Genomic DNA, 23,687 nt, shown 5'->3' on the forward strand with positions numbered 1-23,687 from the left:
AGAAGTTTATACAACAGCAATAACAAAAACAACCTAGAAATAAACTACTTATCTCATTATTGAGAGGTAGACATTTTTACTTTATAAACTTTTCCATGTCTTGAGATTTTATTTTGTTCATTTTGTTTCTGTTTTTTGTTTGTTTGCTTTGAGATAGGGTCCTACTGTGTAGCCCTGGTTGGTCTAGAACTCAGTATGTAGTCTAGGCTGACCTTAAACTCACAGAGATCTGCCTTTTTCTGCTTTATGAATCCTGGGATTAAAGGCATAACCACCATGTATGGCCTTACATTTTGTTTTATAAAATATATTTTGCATGTAGCTCTCTAATTAATGAATACACACATTGTTTTAAACTCAGGTCCTTGAGTGTGCTCAGTGAGAGCTCTACTACTGAACTATATCCCAACCCTGTGCCTTTAAAAAAGAAAAAAAAATCCTGTTGTTATTTTTAAATGTATTTCATCAAATGATATTCCAACAGCATAGTGGTCACTGGTAGGTAGTTCACTTTTGATTTTCTGCTGTGCTGATTGGAATACTGTGCATATGGTGCCTTATGTTGTATGCGTGCATATATTCCTAGAAGTAGGCTAATATTTCTTATGCCTTGAGTATAATATTTAAGATTCAAATCTTTTTTGTTTTTTGTTTTTTTCTAGAAAATTAGCTTATTTTTAAGCTTTTTATGTCACATACAGTCTACACTAAATTTGCTTTAAAGTGATCATCTTTCCTTTTTTTTTAAAGTTTATTAAATTATGAAAGTTTTCATTTCCGCCCCTCCTCCCAACACCCTCCCACTCCCCCCTCCCCCTAAGTGATCATCTTTCTAAAGTGATCATCTGTTTAAATAAATACTATCAGTTCTTACTTTGTCACCACTCTTATGATGAAAGCTCTGAATTATAACTACTTGAAATGGTTGTGCGGTGAGATGGTACAGTTTTTAAACACTATTATAATGGAAGGTTGACTTGAGAGGGTTCCAACCTTCAGACTTCCTTCCTGAGCCAAAGGGTCCTATGCCCTAATACTGTGCTAGAGTTTGCTTCATCTGTTACCTGTGGAGTTCACTCATCTAACTGCATCTGTTGCAGGGGCCTTTAATACTTACTTAGTCCACATTGTCTTCTCACCCCACCCCAACCCCAACTGTGATCTTAACCAACTCCCAATTGTCTGTGAAACCTGCTTTCCTGGCTGGGTATCCTCCATACTTGGGCATCACCTTATGTTACAACCTCTAACCCTAGATTTCGATTGTTAATTTGACTGTGCTCTTTGGATCCAAGGATGATCTACCTGCCTGCCTGCATTTCTGCCTGCCTGCTTGCCTGCCTCCTTCCCTCCCTCCCTCCCTCCTTCCTTCCTTCCTTTCATTTTTCTTTTTTTTTTTTTTTTTAACCTTGGAGTGCCTATCAGGCTGAGTTCTGAATATAGATGCTATTGAATTTCTCTAGAACTAAATAGAGTATTCATTCTTAAAAACCTCTCCTGTCTTGGAAATCCTCTTCCTAACTCTTTTTCTCTCCTCCTCACTTTTGACTTTTTAATTCCAAATTGCCCAAAGTTGCTGCTCATACACCACATCCACTGGGCACAGGAATTTAAAAACTGCAGCTTCTATGGGTAGTCTAGTGTCTTCCCTCCTGTAATCAGGTACTAGCAGAAGCAGCTTTAGGAAGGAAGTATTTGTTTTGGTTTAGGGTTTTAGAGATTACAGTTCATCATGACGGCAAAGGCATGGTGTGGAGGAGATTGTGTGGGGCCAGGAGAACTTGAGGCTTGGTTTGTTAGCTTTTGGAGGATCAGGATGCAGAGATCTAGAGCAGAGGTTTGGCCAGGCTAGAAGCCTTCAAAGGCCTGCTCCTAAGTACCATGTTCCAAAAGCTCCATAACTTTGTAAAATAGTGTTGCTAACCTGGGAAATTTATTCACACATTTGAGCCCCTGAGGCACTTTCCAGAGGCAGTCTGTAATATATGGTTCTCTATCATAGGTACCATTGCTTTACTCACAGCAAGAACATCATTCATCTAGTTTAAGAAAAATAGAGTATATATTCTATTTAAGTTTAAGAAATATATATTCTATTCTAGTTTAAGAAAAATAGAGTATATATTCTATATATTACTCAAAGCAAGAACATCATTCATCTAGTTTAAGAAAAATAGAGATGAGATATAGGAATGTCTCACTGAAACCGTGGGCTGAAAGTGTAAAGGTCCAAAGAGGGTCCTGAACTAGGAACTGTGAACATCATATAAAGCTATTGTCCCTAATGACCTAAAGTCTCCCATTGCCATTCTCCCCAATTGGGGATCTTTCCTTTCTTTGTGAATTTATGCTTTAGCTTAAATGTGTTAAAGAATGGCCATTCCAGCTCCAGCTCAGCATGATTGCTGCAGTATCCAATGCTGGTCACTTAGAAAAAGAATCTTATAGGCTGCGAACGTGTCTGCTTGTACTGTGATGAAGTATGGTGATGGACAGAGAACAGAGAAAGATGGTGTGATTAGACGGTCACAGAAGTGGATTGATAAAGTGATTGGAGCTTGTAAAGGAATTGGTGAGCATTTCAAAAGTGTAAAGTGCCTGTCTGTATGCTTAAGAACACCCAGAGCTGCTGTGCTCTGGAGTGTGGCCTTCTCTTCCTAGGTGCCCGGGTGATATATGAATGGGCTTTCTGAGAGTCTTAGGCTTTCTTCTGAGAAACTCTGAAGGATTGGAGGGTTTGGAGAAGAGGATGATAACAGTATGACTTAAATGATGATTATAGCTTATGACTGTTGCCTAGAGACTGGACGATGGTGATGCTGGCTAGCTGGGGTAGAGTGCAAACTAGTGAAATAAGTGAAGAACCTGTGTGAAGGCTGGGGAGCATGGGTTGGAGAGTATTCTGTACTACAGTGAGACTGTCTGAGAAAGCAAAATGAAGCAACAGCTGGCACAGTGACCCTATGGCAGATTATAAGAGCTAGTTGGACTCTGTATTGAAGGTAGAGCTGCATGTAGGGTAGAGAAAAGGCAAACAGTCCAGGAGTATGACAAAGGTCTGTGGTCTGAGCACCTTCGAGAGTATTTTCCTATTTCCAGGGAAAGGAATCCCAGGAAGGCATCCATCTGAGTGGCTGGGGATGAAGAATTCCTGGAGTGTGGGACACCTCCCTGAGAGTGTGAGGTGCAGGTGATTACATGACCTTTGGTTGGCTGAGTTGCTTGTGGGCCTCCGAAGCCTTAAATAGTAGAATGCTTTCATGCTGCTTATGTAGCTGGGAGCTTTTCTTTCCAGAAAAGGTGGAAATTTGAGGCTTCTGTAGAAATTTCTGATCTTTCAAATGTTGAGAAGTGAGGACCTGAGAAAGGAAACAAGTGGAAGAGGCTGTTCTAAAAACCTACAAGTTCAGTGATCAGAGAACATAAAAATAAGCCTGTGTGGGGTTACAGTATGGGGAGCAGGATGAGGGGCAGTCATTCTGCACGCCCAGAGCTCGAAACTTTTACCCTCCTCTCCCTTCCCCATGCTTGCGTTTATTGCTGCTTAGGATTAATTCACATGTTCTTCAATTTCATGTAAATAGCACCATTCTGTATTTATTTTACAACTTTCTTTTAAATGTTTAAAATTTTGTGCTTATAACCATTCTCTTCTTTCATTCTTAGTTATTAGTAATTGTTAACTTTGGCATATTTTCTTAATAATACATCTTCCAACCTTTTCATTGTGTTCTCCACCTCTTGTATGTTCTGTCTTTCTCTCTGTTTGTGTGTTATTTTTTTTGAGATAATATCTCACTACACACCTAGTAGCTCTGACTGTCCTTGAACTCTCAGAGATCCACCTCTTCTGCCTCCCAAGTGCTGGGATTAAAGGTGTGTTCCAAAGGCTCTTATCTATTCTTTGTGGTACCTTTTCCAGCCTGCCCGATGAGGCTTTGGGTCACTAGATTGAAGTCTTAGACTCTGGTATTTGACAAAAGCTATGGACCTGGCCAGGAGCAAATGTAAGAATTTTCTGTACAGTATTTTTCATGCAGGTTAATGACCTTCCCCAGTCACACTTCATAGATGAAAATGTCTGCTTCAGCCAGGCATGGTGGACCATGTCTATAATCAGAGCATTTGGGAAGCTGAGGCAGGAAGCTGGTGAGTCTAAGGTCAGCTGGGCTATAGAGTAAGACTAGCCTCAAAATAATAATAAGTAATATTAAATAAATAAGCAAGCAAAATATCATTTTGCAAAGTATCTACTCCAAGCCCTGCGTTGAAACCTTGACCTTTCTTATTAAAGGGACAGTGTGATATTAATGAAAAGTATTCAAGAAGTTCAACCCAGAACCTTCCAAGCTTCTGACCTGAATCATCAGAGTTTAGTTTTTACTGAAGACCCACAAATATCTGAAGAGAAAAAGAAATGGTCCAGTAATAAATGGGATATTTTCCTATGTGTTGAAAACAAAATCTTCTTATGTTTAGAAGATGACATAAGGCAAAAGGAACATTAGAGAACTTAATTCAGGTTAAAATCTTTTCTTCTGTCTGATGGCAGAGAGAAGAATTAATAGCTCATCTGTTGTCATACCTTGAAACATGTTTAGTGAATTCTTGTGCCTTTAGGCAAGTTCAGCTTGCAGTCCAACACAATCATAGATTAGTTTGATTTTGTGTAGTTGTTACTCAAAGCTCTCAGTTCTCAAGGGTGAACTTTGTAGATGGTTGTCTTGTGGCAAGGGTAAATGGGTCACATCATTTCCCTAATGAAGACTGAAGCAAAACAGAGTTGCCTTTTTGTAAACTTTGATTGTGGTTTTTGTTGTTTGTTTTGCTTTTTTTGTTGGTGTTTATGTTTTATTATTATTTTTTTTAAGAAAGAATTTCATTGTGTAGAACAGGCTCCCCTCAAACTGGACATCTTCCTGTACCATCCTCTTGTGGCTAGTGTTACTGTGCTTGGCTACTGGTATTATCTTATCATCACATATAGCAGATGTTTTGAGGGGTGGGGAAGGTAGTGCTGGATTGGAACCTAGGGCCCACATGTACTAGGCAGGCACCGAACCACTAAGCTGTGTGCTGCCCAAATTGAACCTTTCCTCCTCACTGTCTTCTCTGCACCACCACAGCAGTATGCAGTCTGTGCCCTAGACCTCTGTCCTCCCTGCATATGACATGTGTTCATCCAGTGGGTGCTTCGCTCCTGATCTGTGCCATTTCTAAAGAGCAGATACTGTAAGAACTGGAGGTACTCTGAAAGTCCTCTGTGTTCAAAGATAGGAACTGTCAACCTCACTGGGGCTTTAGAGCGAACAGCATTTTGGTTTGGAGATTTTAAAATCTTGTTCTACTTCTTGACCCTGAAGGCAAGAGTTTGTGAGCACCTACTCTGTGTGCTCAGAGTTTTCAGTAGGTGGTCGTCTGCTTTCTAGCTTACCACTGATAGTTCTCAGGGTTTTTGTTTTTGTTTTTGTTTTGTTATTTGTTTTTGTTTGTTTTGGTGTTGGTTTGTTTTTTGAGACAGGGTTTCTTGTGTAACAGCCCTGGCTGTCCTGGAATGAACTCTGTAGAACAGTCTGGCCTCAAACTGACAGAGATCATCTGCCTGCCTCTGCCTCCCACGTGCTGGCATTAAAACCATGCATCATTACCGCCCGACTGACAGTTCTAAATTTTATAAAGGTTTTTTAAAACCTTCAGACATTAAAGTGTGAAGCTGATCCTTGATTCTTTAATATACTGTTATCAGTAGCCATTCTTTTTGATACCTTACCTGAGTTTCTTTCCATTTCTTTTCCAGCTTTGCTGTAGAAATCACAGATTCTAATCTGTAAAACTATAAGAGAACTCTGTACAGTATGGGACTGGAACTCCTATACTTGATTTCAACTTCGTAGGTTAGCAGAATTTGCTGGAAAATTCTGCTGGTCTTGTGTGTGGTTCCATGCAGCTGTAATGGGGTAGCAGTGATTTCTGTCTTCACAGGACTGGTGCTTTAGAAGGCATGGTCTGTGGAGCCTAGAGCTGTCATTCTATAAGTGTGTATCACATTACTAATGTGTTTTTATTTTGGGAGGGCATACTAACGAGCAAGTGCTGAACAACTTGCTTCACTCGTGGGTATCAGAGTAAGGGGCTGCCCTCTTGCACTGATGTTCTGGAGATACTGAAGACAGTTTGGGCTGTGAGGTATTGGGCTCCATTCAGAAGTCATGCAGAAGGACGATCCAACAGCAGAAAAACAGCAAATAAGAGACAAGGCACTTTCTTACATTTTAACCATGGCAATAAATATGAGACAATATTTTTTTTTATTTTTTTATTTTTTTTGTAAATTTTATTAAATTATAAAAGTTTCCATTTCCGCCCCCCTCCCAACACCCTCCCGCTCCCCCCACTCCCCCCCTCCTTCCCCTCCGTCCCCAGGGCAGTCAGGGTTTCCTGCCCTGTGGGAAGCTCCAGCAATATGAGACAATATTAATGGAAGGCTTAGAGTATGCAGCTGTGGCACTGGGAAGAACAGAGGAATGAAGAAGTTGAGGGACCCACCAGTATAGGAAATCCAATAATCAGCTACTGCAGGTGGTCTTCCAGTGTGGAAACTGAGACTGGGGTAGGTCAGTGACTTATGTGGAGTCACATGGTTTATCGTAGCTTTAGACCCAGATCTCTTTGAGTTAGTTTACTGTGCCATGTTCAAATGGAAGTTAAGGATATGCTTTCATATTGGGTGTGCACGAGTTGGGCTTGGGGTTAGCCATCTCATACTTGGGGACTATCCAGTCCATTGAGTTCTCCATGAAAGAGAAGCTTAGGATGTTTAACACAGCTATGAAGTCTTTTGGTATAGAGAAGGCAGACAATGAGGAGACCAGGCCAGTCACCTCTTTCTGACTGATATGGCTTCAAATTAAGAAGCACAGGAAACATGGAAAAGAATGGGAGATGTCTGAGAATGCTGTGGGTCTGAGAAGCAAGGCACAAAGGAAACCTCCCAGAAGCAGCAGTACAGTAACTGTACTCTATGATAAGCCTTAGTTTACATCAGAGTAATAGACCTGACCTTGTCATGCAGCTACCAGCGAGGAGGCCAGAGGCACAGACCAAACCAAAGAGACTGTGGGCAACAGCCTACAGGGTACTTTGTTAGTCTGCTAGAGGCAGCCTTGCTGTCAACTGGACTGACACTGCCCATGCCCCAACTCAGCCTCTTAGGCCTGCCTCCCAATCCACATCATCAGACACTGAGGCAGTTTTGAAGAACAGCATACAAAATTTTAAAATGACATTGATACTTAAGTAGCCTGGGTGATACGGGCTCTGACAGGCACATCACCTATGTGAGTGTTGAGAGGACTGGAGGTATTCTTGGGTTTAGAGAGCTAGAGCAATAAGCACATCCCTTGTTTCCAGTGTGTGAGGCAGGGCAGGAATTCAGAGCCAGATGTGGAGACCCAAGCCCAAATCTATCCCACTTAACGATGTTCCCAGAAAGGTAAGAGATACTACCATGTGACTTCTAGGAGGCCAGGTTCCTATTCTCCATGTGACCTGCCTGGCGTGTGGACCACCTGAACCACTTGCTTACTGGGTGAGAGTTCATGATTGTCCTGTGAGTGTCCAGGGGCTGCCTTCTAAGTAGCTCTGGAAACATGACCATCCTGCACATGGCTCTCCACTGTGCTTTCTAGAGTGCACTTGCTCTGCAGAGCACTTTCCACACGTTTGGACATTTGGTGGATGAGTATGGTCGCAGTCAGGAGAGGCCAGGCAGAACGCCACAGCAGAGCCACAGCATCTTCTCTCCATAGGTGTTCCTGTGGGAGTTCTAGAACACAGGTACACCCTAACTTTTGTGCCTTCTTAAGATGCTTTAAGCTAAGTCTTTCCAAAACATCTATGGATATGATAGACTACTAAAATATAATTATTCAAAAATTTTAATAGTATATATTATAGGTAGAAATGGAGATGAAATTTCTCAGTAACAGTTCTAAATGAACTTTTTAGAATACTTGCCAGCATACAATGGCTTGATTGTAGATTTGGATGACTTTGTTTCCCATTTTACCATTAGGATACCATGATGGCCTAATGGTTTTTAAAAAATAATAACTAGAGTGAGTTTAATCTCTAGTATTATAAAAATATGTATGAATATGTGGTGGTGGTGGTGTGTGTGTTTCTCTGTGTGTATCCATGTACACATGTAGGATAGCACAGTAGCTAAAGAAAGAAAACAGAAACCTGGTTAGTAAAGCTTGATGTACACATCGAGTAAGAAGTGAGGCACTGTTTCTTATGTTGCCAGTAGTATTTGAAAACATAGATATTTTACATATGAGTATATACATATATACAAGACTGTATACATACATACACTGTGATTTGATGATAGTTACATGTGTATTGCTTTCATGTGTAACTAGTTGTGTGTCTGTAGTTTATGCTAACTACAAGATAGCATGTATACCTTGTTCACAGTTTGCCATAGGCATTCTGCAGGGGTAGGAAATGCTAGCCTATTTTAGAGGTTGAAAGGAATTTGGTAAGCAGTCCCCAGAGGCTCCATGTTCTGCACTGGCAATAGCTCCAGGTTTGCAAGCAGTGACATAGGCTTGTTTTACAAGACAGTATGCGGCATGTCAGCTGACACCCGTGTTAGTTTCAAGATCCTGGAGAATGGATTATAATTGCCGGCCTCATCACACCTTGACTATTATGGTAAGCAGACCTCAAAGGTGAGGTTGTGCAGCCTTTCACTGTTGACCGTATTGTCTGCATGCTTTTCAAAGCCGTAAGTAAGAGGCAGCTGTCCTCTGGCCTGTTTTCCCCTTTTCCTCTTAAAGTCTGGGACATTCTGTAGATAGAAAGTAAATATGAATATTTATAGTTTACCTTCTTAATTGTAATCTGTTTCTTGTCGCCAAAACTGTGTGAGGGGGCTTTTTTCTTTACAACATCTGCTACACTTTGCTGAGTCATTTTGAGTTCAGAGAATGGGTGAAGTTTATTTTTAGCCCCTGGAGGCGCAGAGCAGAGGCACAGAGTCTCTGGCGGTTCTTCTGTGTGCATCTGTCCAGCTGTGTCCTTTCAAAGACACAAGATTCCAACCCAGACATAACTTGTCCCTGAGTAAATACAAAGGTTTTAAGAAACACTCTCACTTTTCTGTCCATTGTGCAGATTTTTCTTTTTTCTTGAAACAAAAAGATAGAATTTGAAATGAGTGAAAGATCAAGTGTCCTGCCTGTTTCCAGTGCACATTTCTCTAAAGCTTGACTCATTTTATCCTCAGTTCCAGATCCTCTTGTGCCCTCTATATACGCATATCTTTGGAACTTGTGGAAGGTCTGTTCTCTCCTTGCACTGTGTCAGTCCTGGCTATTGAACTCAGGTTGTCAGTCTTGGTGGCAAGTGCCTTTACCATCAGCTGAACCATCTCACTGGCTCTTGCATGTCTTTGTAGAAGTATAGTTGTGCCTGTCTCTTGAATAACCTAGAGCTTCCAGGTGTGCTTTCTGCTGAAATCGTGCAAGTTCACACTCTATAAAAGAAAAGAGGAGAAGACAGGAAAGGAAGGACAGAGGAGCTCCTACTGTGTTTTCTTGTAGGCTATAATCTCCTAGAGGACTAAGGAGGTTTTATAATCTTTGTGTTGGGTTTGTACAAAACCATGATTACAAAGAACCAAGAGTCTTGGTGCTGTTCTGTGGGCAACTGACTTTTGTCAGATGATGGACACTTAGATCTGCCTTACTGAGCAAGAGAGATACCATTCTGGGAGCTACTCTTATATTGCCACATTTTATTAGTAAGTCCCACTTACTGTCCTTCATTAATAAGATGCTTATACTAGGTTGCTTTTACAAGTGGGCTGTTTTTGAACTCTGGGGTACATTTAAGAATTGATAATGTATTCCTTTTGGAACACGGAAGACTTGTGGTCCTTAGTATTAATGTAAAATGCCTGTTTTCTCTGCACCTGTTGATCAGCTGACTGTCTTCTGTCTCATACAGAGCTCTGGAATTGAAACTTTAGTGGAGGAACTCTGCTGCAGACTGAAAGACCTACAGAGTGAGCAAGGTGAGTGTGCTGGGGCAGCCACTGCAGCCCTGCAGGGTACTTCTCAGTGTAGTGTGTGTCTCTAGGCTGGCATTTCTCATCACCCTCAGCTCTGCAGGAGGCTTCAGTGAGGTCATTAGTGGCCACATGGGAAATCCCTGCTCCCAAAGGTGGGTGGTAGTCCACGGGTACCCTCTCAAACATGAAGGAACCTCTGTCTTCATTGAGTGGTTTAGGTAGGCCAACTTGCCAGGCTCATTCAATCACTATCACTTGGATTCCTAAGTGATCTGCAGGACCTCAGGAAGAGGCTACATTTAGCTTAAGGAACCTTGTTCCTGTCCTTGTCAAAGTCACTGTACAGCGTACACTCTTGAAGCCTTCTGCTATTCTGCTAAGGAAAGCTTATTTTCAACTTACGGCAATAACTTGGACCAAGCTAAGTGAATAGCCTTTGTTTCTGTTGGCACTGAAGCACAGCCCATGCTTACTTACATGTTAAGTCACAGATCTAACTGTAGTGAGGTGTTTTCTTTTCATATTAGCATTGACCAAAATGAGTCAATACAAAGGCCATGACTCAGAATTTTGTGAGAAAATATTTTTGGAATATGAACAGATGTTCACTCCTTCTGATCTAATTAATAAGTACACAGGGAATGCCAGGCTCTCAGTTAAGAGCCTCCAGTGTGATTTTGGTGATGAGATAAAGGACTCTCACTCAGCCTGCAGCCTGGTGCTTATGAGGCCTAGCCAGAGTATGCCTTCTGTTCACTCAGTAGATTGGTGTTATACACTGGTGTGGGCTTTTCTCTCTAAGCCACAAAGGCTTGTATCATATCTAATTAAATTTTCTTGAGAAATGTTTTAAAGCATAGTGTTTATTAACTGGATATATGATAATTTTTATGAATTTTTGTTTTATAACAGAAGAGAAGATTCACAAAAAGTTAGAGGGGTCTCCCTCTCCAGAGGCAGAATTATCCCCTACAGCCAAGGATCAAGTGGAAATGTATGTAAGACTGTACTCAATATGAACTTCGCATTGTTAAAACTGGTTTAATTCATTACTGCTACATGGCTTCTATGCCTGACATTTGTATGATTTCTTCATTTAGAAAACACATTGAGCACTTAGATGCTTGGTACTCTGAGTGAAAAGCGAGATGGTCTAGTTTTATACTGTGCATCCAGTCAGTATTTATGGAGTGGAAGAAACAGGGACTGCTACTGTTTACTGAAGCCATTTGTAGCAGCGCCTTTGAAACTGACATGTGGTCTTTGAGACAGCTATAAGAAGTCATGATTATTTCTGTACAGAGACAAGAAAACTGGGTTTCCACTATCTCCTGCAGAGGATCTCACCAGAATTGTTTCCTGTCTCTTTCTTTCTTCTGTATAAAATAGTCTGTATTATAAACAGACTTTCTTGTTATGCATTTTATTTTAATCTCCTAAATCTCTAATAAAAATTGCATTTGTTTGATTGTATTATAACATTCTCAATAGAGATCAGAAACAGTATAAAAACGTATAAAACAGTACATTAATCAGTTCCATATCAATGAATTTATTAGATTCATTATCAATTGTTACTAGAATTAATTTATTAATAAGTTATTAGAATTAATTCACAAGTTTCTGTATAGACTTCTAATGTGACTGCTAGAATGTTGAAAATTATGTATGGGCTTAGAGAGATGATTCAGCAGTTAAGATTACTTGCTGCTCTTCCACTGACCTGAGTTCAGTTCCTAGCACCCATATCAAGAGGCTCACAACCACTTGTCACTTCAGCTCCAGGGGGATACAGTATATTCTTGTCATCTCCTTGGGCAATCCCACATACTTATGACATACAATCACATACACAAATGCATATAAATAAAAATTAATTTAAAAAGTAAAATTATGTATAAAGCTTTTAATAATTTGTACTATACAGCTTTAATACAGTCACATTCAGCATCTTTGTGAACAATGGCCTTTGTCACTTAATGTTGTCTTTGGAACAGCAGTACACTCCGGAGCCAGCATAGCTTTAGACTTCCTTTGGGGATCCATTCTGCTCTCAAGTCTTCAGTCTTCAACAACTGCCAGTTTTTATTCCCTCCTTTTCCATGAGTTTCTAAGCACATCCAGTCAGCTCCATGCTGTTGCACGAGTAATATAGGAGTTGAGAACATGGAATAGGTGGTGTTCTCACTCATTCCTTGTGCTAATCCTTCCTGCTCATGAGGTGGATGAACACTGTTCTTATTCCTGTTTTGAGCCACTGAGAGATTGTGTAATAAGCCAAAAGGTGCATAGAAAGTAAGTAGTAGAGCTAGGTTCAGTCTCGGGGAGATGCTACAGAGCTTGCATTCTTAAGTCATTTGCTAAGCCGCTTTCAACACTATTTGTTTCCACTATTGTGAGGTTAGTTATGTGTTCACTATTTTAGAGGGAGGAAATAGACTAAAATATCAAATAGTGAGTGAGTTTAATGTCATAAGCATTGTAAGTGACCAGGATGAGGTTCAAGTTTAGACATGTCCTATCAGCACAGTACATTCTTCCTATTACATTGCTTTTGTCATTTCTTCTTAGTTGAAATTGAAGCTTTGACAAGTCTGCTGTCTTACATATTTTATAATATTTGCATAGTGCCTCTCACAGTCTGAGCAGTGCTAAAGTGATTGATTTGTGGGACTGACTTTAATGTATAGCACAGTTTACTGTTTGGTAATTCTTTTTAAATTAATGGTTTGTTGATGGTTTAATGCTAACACTAGTGAACTGAAGTGCTGCCTCTCAGGTTGCCATTGCTGTCTTTGTGTAGATGATAACTGTAAAAAGTGGCTTGCTTTTGAGCTTTTCTTTGTTTTGCAGGTACTATGAAGCATTTCCACCACTTTCTGAGAAACCAGTTTGCCTGCAAGAAATCATGACTGTGTGGAACAAGTCCAAACCCTGTTCTTATTCTAGCTCCTCTTCATCATCCACAGCCCCACCAGCAAGCACAGATACATCTTCTCCAAAGGACTGTAATAGCGAGAGTGAAGCCATCAGAGAAAGAAGCACTGCTGCCTCCATCTCCATGCATGAGAAAACCCAGAGCAGGAGCAGACATGAGAAGGAGAACAAGTTAAGCAATGGCACCATCGAAGAAAAGCCTGCCTTGTACAAAAAGCAGATCCGACACAAGCCTGAAGGGAAGATTCGCCCTCGCTCGTGGTCATCTGGCTCTAGTGAAGCAGGTTCAAGTTCAAGTGGTAATCAGGGAGAATTAAAAGGATCCATGAAGTATGTTAAAGTTAGACACAAGGCACGCGAAATTCGAAACAAAAAAGGACGGAATGGGCAAAGCAGGCTGTCGCTAAAACATTGTGAGAAGGCAGAGAGAAGTGTCCACGCAGGTGGTAGCAGCAGCAGCAGCAGCAGTGGATCCATCAGACAGCTGTGCAAGCGGGGTAAAAGACCAGCAAAGGAGACAGGGAGGAGTGACCCCGGGAACACTGCAGTGAAAGATCTATATGTGGAGAGCAGAAACAACAAAGAGTATAAGGAAGAGCCGTTGTGGTACACCGAACCCATTGCTGAGTATTTTGTTCCTTTGAGTAGAAAAAGCAAACTAGAAACCACATACCGAAACAGGGAAGATACAAGTGCTCTGACAGCAGAGGCAGTGGAAGACTTGTCTGAATCCGTGCATGGTCTGTGTATCAGCAACAGTAATATCCATAGAACATACCTCGCAGCAGGTACTTTCATTGATGGTCATTTTGTAGAAATGCCTGCAGTTATAAATGAGGATATTGACCTCGCTGGGACCTCATTATGTTCTCTACCAGAGGACAATAAATACCTGGATGATATTCATCTATCAGAACTAACACACTTCTATGAAGTGGATATTGATCAATCCATGTTGGATCCTGGTGCCTCAGAAACAATGCAAGGAGAAAGTCGGATTTTGAATATGATTCGACAAAAAAGCAAGGAAAATACAGATTTTGAGGCAGAATGTTGCATAGTGTTAGATGGTATGGATTTGCAAGGGGAACGTGCAATATGGACAGATTCTACCAGCTCAGTGGGTGCTGAGGGCTTCTTCCTGCAAGACCTTGGCAATCTGGCTCAGTTTTGGGAGTGTTGTTCATCTAGTTCTGGTGATGCTGATGGAGAGAGTTTTGGGGGAGACTCTCCAGTTAGACTCTCTCCTATCTTGGATAGCACGATACTCAGTTCACACGTGCTTGCTGGCAATCAAGAGCCCTTTTCCAATATTAATGAAGGATCTGGTATAAACTCTTGTTTTTCAGTATTTGAAGTGCAATGCAGTAATTCTGTTTTACCATTTTCTTTTGAAACACTCAACTTGGGAAGTGAACCTACAGATTCTAGTGCTAATATGCTGGGGAAAACACAGTCTAGATTGCTAATATGGACCAAAAATAGTGCCTTTGAAGAAAATGAACACTGTTCTAATCTTTCAACAAGAACTTGTAGTCCATGGTCTCATTCAGAAGAAGCACGCTCAGACAACGAGACACTAAACATTCAGTTTGAAGAGTCAACACAGTTTACTGCGGAAGATATTAATTATGTAGTTCCCAGAGTCTCGTCAGATTATGTAGATGAAGAACTTCTAGATTTTTTGCAGGATGAAACTTGTCAGCAAAACAGTAGAACTTTAGGAGAAAATCCTACATTAGTTTTCAAAAAAAGATCTAAGCTAGAATCTGTGTGTGGTATTCAGCTAGAACAAAAGGCAGAAAATAAGAACTTTGAAACTACACAGGCATGTAGTGAAAGCAGTCCACATGGAGATGGCTACAGCTCAGGGGTTATTAAGGACATTTGGACAAAGATGGCAGATCGGAATTCTGTGGCTGCAGTTGAGACAGAGAGAACTGGGGAGGAATTGTTTTCCACAGATGTAAATAACTACTGCTGCTGTCTGGACACTGATGCTAAGATGGAAGCCTTTCAGGAGCCTAGTAGGGCTGTGCAGAGATCAGAGTATCATCTCTGGGAGGGGCAGAAGGAGAACCTGGAGAAAAGAGCATTTGTCTCTAGTGAGCTGTCCAAGGTGGATGGCGGTGATTACACCACACCCTCTAAACCTTGGGATGTGGCCCAGGACAAAGAGAACACTTTCATTCTTGGAGGAGTTTATGGAGAACTCAAAACGTTCAACAGCGATGGGGAGTGGGCAGTTGTACCACCTGGTCACACAAAAGGGAGTTTGTTACAATGTGCAGCTTCTGATGTAGTGACAATAGCTGGTACAGATGTCTTTATGACCCCTGGGAACAGCTTTGCTCCTGGTCACAGGCAGCTCTGGAAGCCCTTTGTGTCATTTGAACAGAATGATATGCCGAAGAGTGGGGAAAATGGATTAAACAAGGGATTTTCTTTTATCTTCCATGAAGACTTGCTAGGAGCCTGCAGTAACTTTCAAGTTGAAGATCCTGGACTTGAATATTCATTCTCTTCCTTTGACCTAAGCAATCCATTCTCACAAGTTCTTCATGTAGAGTGTTCATTTGAACCAGAAGGGATTGCATCTTTTAGCCCCAGTTTTAAGCCGAAATCAATTCTTTGCTCTGATTCAGACAGTGAAGTTTTTCACCCCAGAATTTGTGGCGTTGACAGGACACAGTACAGGGCTATACGAATCTCTCCTCGAACTCACTTTCGCCCAATTTCTGCATCTGAACTATCCCCTGGAGGAGGAAGTGAGTCAGAATTTGAATCTGAGAGAGATGAAACAAATATTCCCATTCCTTCTCAAGTTGACGTATTTGAAGACCCACAAGCAGATCTCAAACCTCTAGAAGAAGATGCAGAGAAGGAAGGCCACTACTACGGGAAATCAGAGCTCGAGTCTGGGAAGTTCTTGCCCAGGTTAAAAAAGTCTGGAATGGAAAAGAGTGCTCAGACATCACTGGATTCCCAGGAGGAGGCAACAGGGATTCTTCCAATAGGAAAACAGAATCAGTGTTTGGAATGTAACTTTAATGAATCTCTGGAAATAAATTTAGAAAGCTCAGCAGTAAACTGTAAAATAATGGCACAATGTGAAGAGGAAATCAATGATTTTTGCAGTTGCAAAGCAGGTTGTCAATTCCCTGCTTGTGAAGATAATCCAGTGTCTTCAGGACAACTGGAAGAGGTATGTGTCAGTATTGAGTAGGGATTTGATCAGATAAAGAGTAACTTTATCAGCCAAGAAAAGTGAGACTGAATTACTGGAAAATTAAATATTTTAGAATTTACATTCTTAATTTATGCTTAAGGACTTAAATGGATTTGCTATTTACAGATCTGAAGTGCATAATTGACTCTTACATGGAAATGGCATAATAATTCACAGGATGCAAAGTTCTTATGTAATATGCGTGCATTATGGGTAAAGCATAAGACCTGTGTGTAAGTGTTGTAGCTTTCAGAGTTGGGGAGCCAGGATGCAGCTCTGAGTAAAGAGTGTTGGTTGGATTTACTATAGCTGTGTATTCCATGTAAAATGCCTTACATCTGGACACTGTTCTCTAAAGTGTGTTGTGGTTCATGTATGAGTGAACCCATGGTCCAAATGAAGTGACATGTCTTCTCCAGTGCTCTGGAGCAGGGGCTCTGGAGCAGGGAGTTTCATGTGGAACTGTTGAATGAGGTTAGTGTCAGCAATTTTGTTAATGGAGTCATCATACCCATTGAGTATATTTCTAGGAAGTACTTTGAAGTTAAATTGACTGCACCAGACTGACACAGCAATGAGCTGTTCCGCGGAAAAGCAGAGCTGCCTGCCTGCTTTATTTGACGATTAGTTGGTATAGCAGTGCCTGGCTTTTTTCCAGAATCAGATGGTTAAGCGGAGTTGGAGACAGTCACAAGTCATACCCTCCTGATCCAGATGGATATGTGTTGTCCTTTCATTTGTCCTGCTCACTGACCCCCACCCATCCTGTGAGGCCTTCACATCTACCTTCTCCACTGATATCTCTCTGAATTCTCTTCAGTCCTCAATCCCACCTCATATCAGAATTAATTTCTCCCTTTTCTTAATTTACTTGCACCTTCTGTCTCTCTTTTTTTTATTGTGTTTTCTATGTCTTGTGAGTTCCTCACCATTTTCTTTTTTTTTTTTTTCTTTTTCCAGTACTTGATTATTGGCTTCTATGGCTGAGCACTGCATTAACTCATTAGAGTCAGAGCGCCTAGGTGTGCAGCTGCTTGCCTTTGGGTGGTTACAAAAGCCTCAGGGGGAACTTGAGAGTTGCTGCTCTAGTCAGCATGCTTCTTGGTCCATAGAAGACCAAGTTTAATCCCCTTGAATCCTTGAAATCTGAATTGCTAAGGAAAAACCAGCAATGTTGTTAGCCTTTATGTGCTATTGTGTTGCCCCCATTTTTCCTCCTTAAATGTTCCTTTATGTACTTTGTATTTCACCTGGTTCCAGATTGGGAAGAAAATGAGAAAGAAAATGAGGAAAGAAGCAAGATCCCACCTACTACTACCATATTCCTTCGCTTTCTAGTATGTTGATGTATTTCCGTGTTCTCAGAATTCTGGGTTTTTTTGAGAGGTCGTATCTTGCAGCAGATGTATGGGGACATCTTGTGAGTGTGTGGATGCTGTCATGCTGTCAGCATCACTGCAGATTGGAGCTCACTTCATAGACTGACTTGAGGAACAGAGTAGAGAGTACTTGAAGGGACATTTTGGTACCAGGCTGAGACTAGGTCTGTCTACCCCATCATAATCACCAGGTCATTTTTGAGGAGTTCCTAAGAGATGCCTTTGCCTAAGTGGAGCCAGTCTCTGGAGGCATAGACACCAATTTAAGGTTGCTAAGATTTCTTCCGTTTCAGTACAAGAGGATGAAAATATAGTTTCCATAAGCGTTAGCATTAAGGACCATAGAAAGAATAGGGTTTAATTGAAAGTTAAGTCAAACTGGGCAGACATGATTTGGATGTCTGTGTGTGCCTGTCACTAAGGGAAGAGACCCAGTGAATGAGGTACCATCCTTGTCTGAACAAAATTCAGTCTAGGCAAGAAACCCAGTTTATAAATCACATATCTTAACTGAAATGGGCAGTTCATATAAAGTTAAAGGAGGACATATACCCAGTGAAAAGGGCTCCTCCCACCAGCCCTCATTAGTGCTAGTTGTGATGAACCCCACCAGAGTATTTTCCACGTGGTATGTTTCCCTTTTAACTGAAATGACCTTTATTGTAACCACCCTTCTTTCTTATGTCCTATATACTGTTCTACTGTGTGGCTTTGCCACAGTTTATTTGACCAGTTCTTTATCTTTTGGGACATCAGGGCCAGTGCAGTTGTGGGTGATGTGATAGGTAGAATAGTGTAAATAAGGCCTGGAGTCTGTGGGGACTTCATCAGAATCCTCTCAGGGTATGGACACTGCAGGTGTTTTTTTTTTTTTTTTTAACACACCTGGATATGTAGTTCCTAAGGGTGGGAGGCAGGCTGGCCATGTGAGCAGAAGGTCAGATAAAGAAACTGGACTGCTGAGATGTGTTGATTGAGTACTGAACACAGCTCTGAACACAGCTCATCCAGTTGTAGCGGAAGACAAAAATTAGCATATAGGGAAAGTGTGTAAGAGACCCCATGTGTCTCTTACACAGAAATATGGCATGGACGTCCTTTTTTCCTGGGCTCTGGTGCCAACTTAATGCTAAGAACTTTGAACATAGGAAAGAAGCCAGATTGTTAGTTCCTTTCTTCAAGGACTTCCCAGTCCTTCAAGAGATGAAGTCATTTGGTCCCAGCAGTATTACATTGTGAAGGTCAGTGAGTCTGGAGGTTGGAGAGGCAGCAGGAGTCATCTTGGCTTGTGGCACACGTCCTCCTGTACCAGCTTTGTTAGTATTATCCTACTAGACATCCACAGAGACTTATTCCCCTACCTGGTAGCTAGAGTTCAAAAAGAGACCCACCTATCCCACAGTGGGATCAGACAGCACTCTCCTGACTCTTTGTCTCCAGAAGTAGAGAGTAAAGACAGGCCTTTGCAGCCTCCAGTGGATGTTCTCTTGTTTACATTGTTTCTTTAAAAGAGTGATCCACAGAAAGCTTTCTTTGCCATTTGTGACCCAGCAATGAAAAATGACCAGTGGGAAAGGGGTACTGGATCCCGAAGAAAGGAAACCCCAGCACCTTTCTCTTCACCAGAAATAGACTATTTAATAGGAGTGTGAACCATGGGGTCTTTATCCCTTCTCTTGATTGTCAGCTTCTGAAGAACTTCTGAGAGTTGCTAAGAACGTCTGTGATCAGTCTTTCTGAATGAAGGTTGTGCCTTCCCTTACTTTTCAGTGTCCCATTCATTCATGGAGCATGTATGGAGTGCCCTCTGCCCAGCATTGTTGCAGGTGCTGGAATCATTAGCCAAGCCTGTGTGGAGCTTTCCTGCAGGCTTGGGTCCTAATATCAAGCATACTAGGTTAATGCTGTGTGAGGATATAAGCACCATTTGAAGGAAGATGGAGCACTGAATGGATTGGTAGTGCTAGAAGTAGCTTGCTGTGTTAAGAAGCCAGGCAGGCTTTCTCCCAGAGCTGCCTTTTGGGTATGTACCTGGAGGTGGGCAGGTGCAGCTCCTATGGTTAGTACTGCTCTGTTCTGCCCTTTTCCACTTTCTTCTGTTCTTTAGTTGCTTCCCAGCCAAGGCTGGTCTTGAACTCTTTCTGTGTAATTAAGAGATGACCTTGAGTTTGTGATCCTCCTGCCTCTCCCTCTCTGTATTCTATGCATTCATTGAATTAAAACATTAAATAGGCCTCATATGAACAAATTGTGGTAGTGTTTTCTGTGCTCCCCAAAAGCTGGGAGTAACTGAGTGGCAAGGTGTCATGAAATGATACATGCTTGTTGAATGTGAATGGCTGCTGCAACATAAAAGAGAAGACAGTGAATCTTGGCCATAGGAATTGGCACCCAAATAGAGGATTCAGAAAAGATTGCTCAAATAATGACAGACACTGGCAAGAGCCACAGCAGGGTGTGAAGAAAGGACTTGATGTGCTCTGAAATCAGATTAAGCACGGGAGCCGGTTTTTGTAGACTGTAGACAGAGTACTCTGCCTAGAGGTGCAGAAATGACCAAGAAAACAGTCTTGTCTTTAGGCTTCTGATGCTCTTGTGTCTGACCACATCTTGATGTGAACCCCAGTTCCTGGGTGGTGTCTTGACCTGTGAAACCTGTTTGCCTCACCATGCCTGTCCTTGACTAACCCTGTGTCTCTTCCATTTTACAAGAGGATTAGAAGATAATTAACCTCGCAGAGAGGAACTCAGATAGCAACCTGTTGCCTCTTCTCCCTTCAGTAGTGCCATGGGATGATGGAGATAATTCTGGCTACTCTCTTTTGCTGCCCTAAACAGCATCAAGTAATCTCCCAGAATATAGAGTGCCTTCATATGCTGCAAATTGGTATCAGGTGCTGGTATCACTTTTTACTGCAGCTCTTGTACACTACTGGCTTTATTTGCATTTAGCTCAGGCTTGTCATGCCTTTCAGCAGTACTCAATTGTTAGACTAGACTACCAGGAGAATAAGGAAGGTTAATTGACTACTCTGGGCAGATGGTACAGTTTTCCTCAGTTCCTAATTTAGAACTATTTCTGAAAAGTTATATTAAATGAAAATAAGATGTTAAAATGTTATTTCCCATTTCATTATGTAATTTTAAGAAACTTACTGGATAAAGCAATTTTAGACCCATAAAATAATTTACAGTTTGTAGCACAATGAATCACCTGAACTTGAACACATGCTATCAGGAAATTGTACACAGTTCACAGGCATTCTAATGAGAGCACAGCATAGGTACTTGGGAAGGTACAAAGATGGAGAGCCCAGCTTTTCTCTGGGGAGCTGATGGCAGGCCTCTCAGGCCCAGTGAAGAAGGGACCATTCCAGAATATATGTATATACAAAAGTGGCCTCTGAAGTTTATGACCACTCCAAGGACTTGTTGATCACCAGTGACCACTGCTGGTAGCCAGTTCTCACTTTCCAGGAGGGAAGGCAGGGTCTGAGCAGCCTCAAACATTCCACTTGGGAAGGGTAGAACCCTTCTCTCCATAGCACCTCAGGCTCAGGCCACTGTCACCTGCTGAACTTCGGTAGTCTTGTAAGAGTTTTTTGTCAAGATTTTTGTTCTGCTTGGATTTGAAGTACTTTTTAAAAGAAGGTTTCTTTTATTTATATTGAGCAATATATTGGGCTTTTCCCTTTGTCTTGAACAAAAAGAAACTTAAAAAAGAAAATTTTTTTAACTCACCAACCTAAAATGTCCTACAGTAATGCTTAAAGTTTTTTTCTGTCTGTCCTGGAGATTTGTAAACATGCTCTGTGTTTGGCTTCATCTAAACAGTTTCCTGTACTGAACACTGATGTGCAAGAAGTAACGAGAAATCAAGAAAAGCAGAGCTGGTGGGAAAAAGCCTTGTACTCTCCCCTTTTTCCCTCGTCAGAGTGTGAAGGTAAGGAGACTGTGTGTCATTAGTATGTTCAAATTTCTAATTTACCAAGAGCAGCAGATTTTTCTAGGAAACACCAAAAAAGTTCCTGTGGCTAGCACTTTGTTACACCCTAAGGACACAGAGATGAATGCAAACTGGACCCTGCTTTTATACGTAGCCACAGTCTTGTGAAAGGGTTTGGAAGTTCATTAGAAGCATAAATGGTTTGGACCTTTGATGAGCTTCATGTGGCCACCATGACCATCATGACCATAAAGAAGGAAGTTCTCAGGCAATCTTTGTGCAAAGAAGTCCTCAGAGTGTGAGTCAGGTTGAAAGAACAGGGTCCCATTGGGCTCAGCTAGTTTGGAACTGAGCCAGGGTCTGATAGGAAGGAGCCTACAGGTATGGGAGCCTGGCTGCTGCCTCAGACTTGCTGTGCGTTGAGGGGTGGTCATGGAAAGAACTTCAGTTTGCAGGGTATTGAGGTCAGATGTGTGCTGGAAGACTTGTAGCAACAACACAGATAAAATCGTAGCTGGGGAGTTAGGTAATGGGAATAGGATGGAGAGATTTTGTAGTGGTTGCACCTGCCCTACTACATGCATGAGACTGATGCATGAACAGCAAGAAGGAGTTAGGGGAGACTCTAGAGCAGTGATTCTCAACCTGTCGGGTGTTGACCCCATTGGGGTTGAATAGGTTATTTACAGTACAATTCATAACAGTAGCAAAATTACAGTTACAAAGTAGCAACAAAATAATTTTATGGTTGAGGTCACCACAATATGAGGAACTCTACTTAAGGTCACATCATTAGAAAGGTTGAGAACCAGTGCTCTAGAGAGAACTGGTGAGGACAGTTCTAGTTTACTAAGGAACATGTGAGGGTCCCAGGAGTATAGATCCAGTCTCCTGAGTGACCAGTCTGTGAGCTAGGACTTTAAGATGCAGGTGCTGCTCACAGTATAGGTCAGAAATCCCCAGAACTGTGCTTCAGAAGCCCCTCCCAGCAAGGAGCTAGGAGAGGAAGAGAAATATCACGATGTAGCAAAGAAGCTACTTCCTTTAGGCATGATTTTAAACACACTGAATTCATACTTCCTCACTTGGTTCATTCTGTTCATTAGTAGGACCCCAGTTCCAACTCACCTCTGAATCAGTCTGTTGACTGGTGCCAGTGAATGGCTGTAGGTAATGCTTTTGTATGTGCATATAAAATGGTACATAAAGAAGCTCTGTGGAGAAAGAATGGTGGCCAATCTTCTGAATGACAGCTGTGAGTTTTGATTCCTGTGATGCTCCCTTGCAGTGACAGTATGAAGCATTCTTTCTGTTCAAATGCCAAGGGTCTGTAGCCCAACGTGGAGGTTATGCAAGAAGACAACTGGCTACACACCCCTTCAAAGGACCAGGCATTCCTGAAGGTTCTAGACCAGAAACTTGATAGTAATCAACATGTTCCATTCTGGACACTGGCTAACTAGAACTCTGAGCATCCCTAGGGAGAAAGACTACCCCCTTGTTGAGTCTGATGAGGAGACAGAGTATGTTCTGCTGAGATCCCGTGTGCTAGGCACTTCTGCTGTGTATCTGTGTCTCCCTGAGCAGAGTGCTGCTCTGGGATGTGCAGAAACACTGCCTGTCCTGGGCAAGTGTCTTCTGAGTGGGGCTGGAGGCAGGGTATATACCATAGCAGGTGGGGCTGTAGGAGCAATAGCACTGTCTGCTGACCTGGCAGAAGATGGGATGATACAGGAATGTAGTTCATACAAGGCCACTCAGGCGCAGAGACTTCAGAGACGGGTTGGTAGCATTCTCCAGTACTCACACTGCAGCTAATCTGTGCTTTGGAGACTCAGTTGGTATTGGCTTGTATTATCCAGGTTGTGTGGAATGAGCCCTTTGGGGAACATCACATACTGTGATGAGGGCTCATGCTGGGGAAGCAAGGCTGAGATGAAACCTAATGCCTCTGTACAAGTTGCTGGCCCTTTTTGTGCTCTGTTGTTGTATTTGTAAAAGAAAGCCATCCCTATTGGGATGGTTGTGAGGAATAAAGATGCCTCTTTAGCAGGCAAAGGGCCTATAACTGTAAGCCACACACAATGATTACACAGCAAACAGTAGCTATAAGCA

The 23,687-nt window shown here is 41.8% G+C and overlaps 1 protein-coding gene across 2 annotated transcripts in view; it reads left to right on the top strand.

Annotated features, from left to right (window-relative positions):
• Nucleotides 1–23,687, top strand: part of Kiaa0232 (KIAA0232 ortholog) — a 62,672-nt gene that overhangs the window by 33,416 nt on the left and 5,569 nt on the right. For both annotated transcript variants that reach the window (XM_085691973.2, XM_085691975.2), the window contains exons 4-7: nt 10,018–10,084; nt 10,994–11,075; nt 12,935–16,223; nt 21,461–21,569. In XM_085691973.2, coding sequence (XP_085548099.1) covers nt 10,018–10,084; nt 10,994–11,075; nt 12,935–16,223; nt 21,461–21,569 — 3,547 coding nt within the window. The remainder of the gene's footprint in view (nt 1–10,017; nt 10,085–10,993; nt 11,076–12,934; nt 16,224–21,460; nt 21,570–23,687) is intronic.

Source organism: Myodes glareolus, chromosome 8, assembly GCF_982192425.1.
Source record: "Myodes glareolus chromosome 8, mMyoGla1.1, whole genome shotgun sequence".
NCBI lineage: Eukaryota > Metazoa > Chordata > Mammalia > Rodentia > Cricetidae > Myodes > Myodes glareolus.